General features: G+C 42.2%; 1 protein-coding gene across 2 annotated transcripts; it reads left to right on the top strand.

The window, feature by feature from the left end:
• Positions 1–2,396: 2,396 nt before the first annotated feature.
• On the top strand, positions 2,397–6,711 carry LOC123146338 (disease resistance protein RGA4). Of its 2 annotated transcripts, none has more exons than XM_044565987.1 (4): positions 2,397–2,862; positions 2,945–3,931; positions 4,086–6,103; positions 6,206–6,711. In XM_044565987.1, coding segments are annotated over exons 1-3 (2,982 nt in total). In that variant the 5' UTR covers positions 2,397–2,860; the 3' UTR covers positions 6,079–6,103; positions 6,206–6,711. The 2 variants fall into 2 exon arrangements, with proteins under 2 accessions (XP_044421922.1, XP_044421920.1); XM_044565985.1 differs by having other exon boundaries at positions 2,398–2,862; positions 6,241–6,711.
• The last annotated feature ends 1,881 nt before the right edge of the window (positions 6,712–8,592 follow it).

Raw genomic sequence — 8,592 nt, 5'->3', positions numbered from 1 at the left:
CTTTTCCGGCGATCTGCGGGAGGGGGAATCAATCACGGAGGGCTTCTACATCAACACCATAGCCCCTCCGATGAAGCGTGAGTAGTTTACCACAGACCTTCAGGTCCATAGTTATTAGCTAGATGGCTTCTTCTCTCTCTTTGATTCTCAATACAAAGTTCTCCTCGATGTTCTTGGAGATCTATTTGATGTAATATTCTTTTGCGGTGTGTTTGCCGAGATCCGATGAATTGTGGGTTTATGAACTTGATTATCTACGAATATGATTTGGTTCTTCTCTGAATTCTTATATGCATGATTTGATATCTTTGCAAGTCTCTTCGAATTATCGGTTTAGTTTGGCCTACTAGATTGATCTTTCTTGCAATGGGAGAAGTGCTTAGCTTTGGGTTCAATCTTGCGGTGTCCTTTCCCAATGACAGTAGGGGCAACAAGGCACTTATTGTATTGTTTCCATCGAGGATAAAAAGATGGGGTTTATACCATATTGCTTGAGTTTATCCCTCTACATCATGTCATCTTTCTTAATGCGTTACTCCGTTCTTATGAACTTAATACTCTAGATGCATGCTGGATAGCGGTCGATGTGTGGAGTAATAGTAGTAGATGCAGAATCATTTCGGTCTACTTGACACGGACATGATGCCTATATTCATGATCATTGCCTTAGATATCTTCATAACTATGCGCTTTTCTATCAATTGCTCGGCAGTAATTTGTTCACCCACCGTAATACATGCTATCTTGAGAGAAGCCACTAGTGAAACCTATGGCCCCCGGGTTTTCTTTACTATTAAACTACATCTCTTTTGTTTACATCGCATCTCGTTTACTATTTTGCAATCTTTACTTTTCAATCTATACAACAAAAATACCAAAAAATATTTACTTTACTATCTTTATTAGATCTCACTTTTGCGAGTGACCATGAAGGGATTGACAACCCCTTTATCGCGTTGGTTGCAAGGTTCTTGATTGTTTGTGCAGGTACTAGGTGACTTGTGCGTTGTCTCCTACTGGATTGATACTTTGGTTCTCAAAACTGAGGAAAATACTTACGCTACTTTGCTGCATCACCCTTTCCTCTTCAAGGGAAAACCAACGCATGCTCAAGAGGTAGCACTACCTATTGCATTAGAGGAGGAGGGAGGAGGGCCGGCGGCGGTTGCAGGAGGGGGAGGGCCGGCGGTGGGTGGATGAGGAGGGAGGAGGGAGGAGGGGCGGCCGAAGGAGGAGGGAGGAGGGCGCGGTGGGACGATGAGGGAGAGGAGGGCATACCGAGAAGGACGAGGGAGGACACAATGCGGTGGCGACGGCAATGCGGCGGCGGAGGAGGTAGAGTGAGAAGCGGGGAGTGAGGAGAGGAAGACGATGGTCGGGTAGGAGAGGAAAAATTGGGGATAAGGCACCCATAGTACTAGCGTGTGTCCATGAACAGCGCTACTGCTACGATGAATAGTAGTAGCGCGGTTTGCAGACAAGCGCTACTACTATACCTATCCTGTCGGCCACGTTGTTGCAGTTATAGTAATAGCGCTTTTTGTCTGGGCCGCGCTTCTGCTAATTGTATAGTAGTAGTGAGCTGTTGTGCACGGCGCTACTGCTATATATAGCAGTAGCGCATATTTTTGACCCACGCTACCGGTAAGCTTCTGTGTATAAGCTTTTCCCTAGTAGTGAGTATTCAACCCAAATTTATTGATTCCACACAGGGAAGTCAAAAAATATTTACAAGTATTAGCAGCTGAGTTGTCAATTCAACCACACATGAAGATTAATTATCGGCGATTTGTTGGATGATATTCATCATATAACAGTCATAACCTAGGGCGATACGACCCTAACTCCCGTTCATAAATATAATGTAAGCATGTATTCCGTAAATAGTCATACGTGTTTATGGAAAGAACTTGCATAACATCTTTTGTCGTACCCTCCCGTGACAGCCGGGTCCTATTGAAAACTAAGGGATATTAAAGCCTCCTTTTAATACATGAACTATTTTATCCTTTTCAATAGTTTATATATCTATCATATTTATCTTTTGTATCCTTGTGTAGAAATTTCAATTGTTCTATCACCAAAATAGAGGATGCGGCAACGCACGCCACTCATGATCTAGTACTCCCTCTGTCTCATAATGTAAGACGTTTTTTGACTTTAGTATGGTATCAAAAAATGTTTTACATTATGGGACGGAGGGAGTACCATCTAAAGTTGCCATGTAGCTAAAAAAATGGCAGAAAAATTCTCACGCTTGGCAGAAAAAATAACATCCATTCGATCATGATCCAACGGCCACGAGGACGTTCGCTCCGAGAGCTAAAAATCTCACGTTCCCTGGGTATTTGGTCGAAGGACCTCAAAACGGAACAATCGAGAATCTCGTTGACTCTCTTCTTTCTTCACACCTGTGCGAGAAATCTCCGCTACAGCTTGCCCTGAGAGCGAGAGCGGAGCGGCTACGAGCTCCCCGCTCCGCTGGAGATCGACACCACCCGGGGAGATCCTGAGGAGCGCCTCCCCAGTAGGGGTGCCGGTCTAGCGTGAAGCCGCGAGCGCCTCCAGATCCCAAAGCTGCAGCTCTCCTCCGACTTGGCCCGCCTACGGATCTGGGCGCGCCTACTCTGTCACCGCCCTCGGATCCGGCCGCTCAAAGCACGGCGCACATCCGTGGCGATCTTCGACAGCCTCCTTGTCGGCGGGGAATCCTTAGAGCTGGCAGCCTGCCAGGTGCTGTCCTGGCGATGGCCTATTCTCCAGCTCGCCGGTGAAGAAGCTCCCCTGCTTAACCACGGCTCCGCGTTTTGGACTGGCGCAAGAAATTCCGCTGTGTTTTTGCCATCCAGGCCGACAGTAAATGTATGTATATGCTTATCTCATCTCGCAATACTTTTGTCTTTCGATGCATACCCACACCTCTTCAATTGGTGTTTGTTTGAAGGCCAAGGCGTGGGTCGACATCGAGTGATCCAAATACAAAGGCGAAACAGAGTGGCATGGCAGAGGCGGCGGCTGTCTCCGCAGGTATGCAGGTTTTGAAGAGCGGCAGCGCAATCATCTTTGGCAACCTCAACACCAAGCTCAAAAAAGGTAAGGACCTCCGGAAGGCACTGGCGAGAAACAAGGAGTGGATCAGGACCGAGATGGAATTGTTATCGTTACAAGTCGGAGCTGGACACGGGCTGAGCGAGGAGGAGAATGACCGCAGTGAGGCGTGGCACGTATGGGCTCAGAAGATTCGCGAGCTCAAGTACGAAATAGAGGACTGCATAGTTTCCTATGAAGGCAGGGTCACTTGCAAGAGCGATGCACCGTGGTATCGTCGCAAGCTTCACCCGGCAATGACTCTGTCCACCCGCACTAGATATGCCAAGAAGATCGCCGAATTCAGGGAGCGTGTCAGCGGATTGGTTCTACAGAGAGACGCGCATGTCCAAAGCACCGCCGCTGTCAACGCTGCACTGGCAACATGCCAAGCGACCATCTACACGAAACCCAAGAATATCGTGGGCATCAGCAGGTCTAAGAATGCTCTACTTGAGCTGTTAGACCTGCAAGCGGTCGCTGAGGGCCAACCCGAGATCGTCGAGGTGGTCCAAGTTCAGTCCGAGATTGTACAAGTGGCCGAGGGCCAACCGGAGGTGGTCGAGCGCGAAGCTGATGATCAGAAACTCAAGGTCGTGTCCGTCGTTGGGTTCGCGGGCCTGGGAAAGACCACCCTTGTGGAGTCCGTGTTCCAAAGTTATGATATCACCCAGAGGTTCCCTCGTCGGGCGTGGGTGGTGGCGTCGAGTCATGAGAAAACAAGGGATCTTCTCGTGGACATAATTAATCAGTTGAATCTGGCAGAAACAATCAAGCCAAACTCTATTCAGCCTCAGGACATACTGGCAGAAAAACTCTACACATGTCTGCAGAATGGACCAAGGTGATTCTTTTCCCAACACACACGTTTCGAATATTATTTTGAAAGAATTTCAGAAAGTGCAATAATCATGTTGGGCTCCTTTACAACTTGCAAGACCACCAACACCTAAAGGCCGAGTTGATTTTCCCTTCTAATTTTTTTGTATCGTTGTCAGGTACTTCGTCGTAATTGATGACCTGGCAACGGAAGTACACGAATGGGATGCCATAAAATCGGCCTTCCCTACGGAGGGAGCTGATGGAAGAATTATTGTTACCACACGTATTCAATCGATGGCTACAAGGTGCAGTTCAAATGGAGGCTGTGTTCATCAAATGCAAGCTCTTGACATGACTGACTCTAAAACCTTGTTTCTCAAGGAAGTTTTCGGCGATACATGTACATCTTGTACACCTGATTTTGAGACAGGTTTAAAACGCATCTTGAAGAAATGTGAGGGTTGGCCAGTTGCTTTGCTTGACATTGCTCATCTAGTAAAGAGATCCCATGGAACACCGACTGGTGCCGACTGTCGGAATATCTGTGCTGAACTAGGTTCTCATCTGGATTGTCATCAGACCAGAGACTTGGCAAGAACAAGGCAAGTGATTGTCGATTGCTTCTGTTTCAACATCAGCAAGAAAGATGATGAGCGTCTCAGGACCTGCTTGTTGTATGCAAGCATATACCAGAAGTTCGATCGAACCAAATGGAAAAGCCTACTCAGGCGATTGTCAGCAGAAGGTAATAGTATCACTCCCACCCAATTTGAAGAGTTGTTGGCAAAAGGTGAGAACAGTGTCGCTCGCGACCAAATTGAGGAGTTGTTCAACCGATGTATCATTCATCGGCGGGACATTAGGCAAAACTCTAGGGTGAAGTCATATCAGATTGGTCCTGTACTGCTTGAATTCATGATCTGCAAGCAAGCCTGCAGAAACTTCATCACTCTGATAGAAAATGGCCAACGCCAACCTTATTGTGGGAAGAAAGACAGTGCCGTTCGTCAACTCTACCTGAGTGGCAAAACTGCAAGGGCTGTCGAAGAGGACCGTCTGTCCAGTATCAGGTCACTTACAATCTCTGACCATGATGGCGAGGAACTGGTGGATTTTGAAAAGTGTAAGATGCTACGAGTCTTGGATGTAGAAAACTGTAAGAAGGTTGAGGACACAGACCTCCAGAAGATTTGCAAGTTGTTGTACCTCAATTATCTCAACCTGAGAGGCACCAATGTGAAGACCCTTCCAAGTAAAGCTGCAAAGCTACATTACTTGCAGATACTGGACATGAGAGAGACAAGTGCAAACATAGAATTGCCTATGGAAGTCCTAATCCTGGGACAGCTAGTCCACCTGTTTGGCCGATTTAAGCTACCTCCTGAGCTAAGCAAAGTTGGTACGGGGCATACTCTGGTGAAACTTTTAGAAAGAGAGAGTAAACTGAAGACATTTGCAGGGTTTGTCCTTGACGGTTGCAATGGCTTTCAACACATCATGTCTGCCATAACCACACTGAGGAAGGTTAAATTCTGGTCCCGGAGTACTCAAGGAAATAAATTAGTCCAGTGCTTAGTCCCTTCCCTTCAGAAGCGCTTCACTGAAGATTCTGCCCTAGACTCACTGTCAATTGATTTCGGCAATGACTCCATAGATTTCCTTGACTCCCTACAAGGTCCTTGTGCTCTCGAATCAATCAAACTGCATGGTAAACTAACAAGATTGCCGGACTTCTTTCTCAAAGGTGGATTTCTAGTTCGAGAGCTGCAACTTTCAAAAACTGGTTTGAGCTGCGAAGATTTGTCAGACCTGCAACAGCTGGATCTGTTGCTCTATCTGAAGCTAGATGAGGATTCTCTCGTCTTTGTCAATGGCACATTTACCTTCCAGTCGGATGGATTCAAAAGCCTTAAGGGGCTGTGCTTTGAGACACCAAAGCTTCCAAAAATTGAGGTCATGGAAGGAGCCATGCCTGTTCTTGAGTCTCTTCAGCTGTTTTCTCAGAATATACAAGGCCTGGATGTGTCAGCAATCAAATCTCTCCATCATCTCAAGGAGGTGACTCTTCGCTCTTCAGTTGATGCGCAAACAATGCGATTTTGGGAAGATGAAGCAAAGAAGCACAAAAATAGGCCAACAATTGTTGTTGCTCAAAGTCAGAATACATAGCAGGGACAGGCCAACAATTAGCAAGGTATGCATATATCTTGCCATCTTGATGAGTAATTATATTAGTTGTGTAGCCTGTATACTTGTACCACGTGCTCTAATTTTTTTCACTTAATTTTCATCGCAGACACATACTGACAAAATTTCTATGCTTACATTCAGACCTCTAGAATGGAGTGAAAACTGGCAGAAGACTGGTCAATTTGGTGATAACTTTTTTTTGAACAAAAAAGGTTGAGTTGTCTCTACTTATATATTCCAGAAGACTATGGCAGGGAGCCAAAGCCAAGAGTACAAGTTATGCATGAGGCATCGCACAAAAGAGCAAAGAGAGGAGAGGCAAGAGAACCAAAAACCCTGGTCTAATTAAGAAAAGCTATCACCTAGTTCTTGATGGTACTTTGGTGATTACTCATGGATTTCGTTCTTTCCTTTTATTTATTGAGATCATGCCTCTTTATTTCGATTGAGCTATGTTGTTCTGTTATCAAGTGTATGATATTATTATTGGTTGTTGTCTTGAGACAGCTACAAACAAAGCTTGTGTGTTCACTCTATGTGCACGCTTTTGGGATTGATGAGATTCATCTGATCTTAAGAGCATATGGTTAGCACTTAGCACAGAGTTTCTAACTCTTGACGAACAGGGTAATTGAAACCCACTTGTTGTGTCTTGTTTGCTTTGAGAACCAACGTGAACCAAAATTCATAACTTGGTTTGGCGTCGGCCCTTTTATGACATTTAATTTTACATACACATCCAAGAGTGACCACATGCTGACGCTGCGAAGAGCCAGGATTTGAACACAGGGGTGGTGGGAGTGGGGAGGAGACAATTAATGTCACAAAATTATAACACACAAAAATATAACTATTTCTAAGTAACTCAATATAGCACTATCTCATCATATTTTTGCAACTTCCATAAGAATAATATTTGAGTTTGTGTATTTCTCTCTATTCGTAAGCATAACAGGTTTGAAAAAAATGAATTACGCTTTCACTGATCTCATGATTATACAGTCCTATGTTAGTGTATACAAAATCAGTCAAAACAGCTCGCACGAAAAGGGACAAGAGAAAAAATAAGATGTAATTCACAACCGTTCTAAAGAAGATTCTAACTAGTAAATTGCATACCTAATTGAAAATAACATTTATCCCTTGATACCTGCGTATAGGCGTCTTCAGCACTTTCTTTTTCATTCCGTTTTCTTTACATTTTTGTATACAAAATTTAATTGTATTTAGTTTTTTAGTTTTATTTTTTAGTTTTGCTTGTATTTGGAAATATTCTGAATATATTTATTATAAAAATAACTTTATATACAAAAGTTGAAAAATGTTAATCGCGCATTAGAAAATGTTTCCAATGTAACAAATGTTCTTGATGTATACAAATATACACTGCGTATGGAAAGAAGTAGACATAAAAAAGTATTTTCTCAAAAATGTTAATCATTTATTTGAAAATTGTTAAATCTGTATATATAAAGTAGACATACAAAATATATGTTTAAAAAATATTAATAGTGTGTCTGAAATATGTTAAAGGTGTATACAAAAAATGTACGATGTGTACGGCAAAAGGTATACATCAAAAAAATATAAATTTGCAAAAATGTTGATGACAGTTTGGAAAATATACATCTTATATATATACAAAATGTTCCTGATGTATACGTAAAATGTTGAATGAGTATGTAACAGGTTGACATCAAAATATATGTCTGAAAAAATATGTTAATATTTTATTTAAAAATGTTCAACGTGTACAGAAAAACTGTTTCAGATGTATCCAGATTTTTTTTGTGTAACTGGAAAAAATATTAATTGTGTATCAAAATATACTCATGATCTATAAGGAGATAGAGAGAGAGAGAGAGAGAGAGAGAGGGACCCAAGGAAAATAGACAACAGATTTTTTTTCCAAAAGAATGAAAAAAGTGAAAATCGAGAAAGAAACAAAGAAATGAAAACCAAGAAAGAAGCAAAGGAAACTGAAGGAAATAAGAAACAAATGAAAATAAACATTGGAAACGGAGAAAGAAACACAAAGGAAAAATAAAAAAGAAAGAAAAGAAAAAAATCAATAGAAACCAAGAAAGATATGAAATGCCTAGTGAAAACAAAGAAAAAACAAAAAAAACTGGGAAAAAGATAGGTGAAGAAACAAAAAACCAAAAGAAAACAGAGGAAACAACAAGGAACAGTGAACCAGCGGCGAGCGAGCGAGGAATGCATGAATATGGGCTGACTAATACCATGGCTCTCAGGAAATCCTTCAGGCGAGACTCTCAGGAAATTATTTCTTGTTTCTTTTTAAATTTTTCGTTTAAAATTTTATTTTATTTTCAAATATTGTATAGAATTTCAACAATTGTTTATATTACAAATTTTGTTCACAATTTCAGAAAGTGTTCGCATTTCTAAATTTGTGTAAGAAAGATTGAAAAGGTTCGTCGTTTCAAGATTATCTTGACACTTTTTACAAAAGTTCACTTTTTCAAAAAA

This window comes from Triticum aestivum, chromosome 6D, assembly GCF_018294505.1.
Source record: "Triticum aestivum cultivar Chinese Spring chromosome 6D, IWGSC CS RefSeq v2.1, whole genome shotgun sequence".
NCBI lineage: Eukaryota > Viridiplantae > Streptophyta > Magnoliopsida > Poales > Poaceae > Triticum > Triticum aestivum.
The sequence above is the reverse complement of the archived record's forward strand: the minus strand, read 5'-3'. Positions and strand labels throughout refer to the sequence as shown.

Bases quoted from the DNA above. Each gene is read 5' to 3' on its own strand.
- LOC123146338 (XM_044565987.1), top strand. The intron at 3,932-4,085 runs GTGATTCTTTTC...TATCGTTGTCAG, and splicing joins TGTCTGCAGAATGGACCAAG to GTACTTCGTCGTAATTGATG.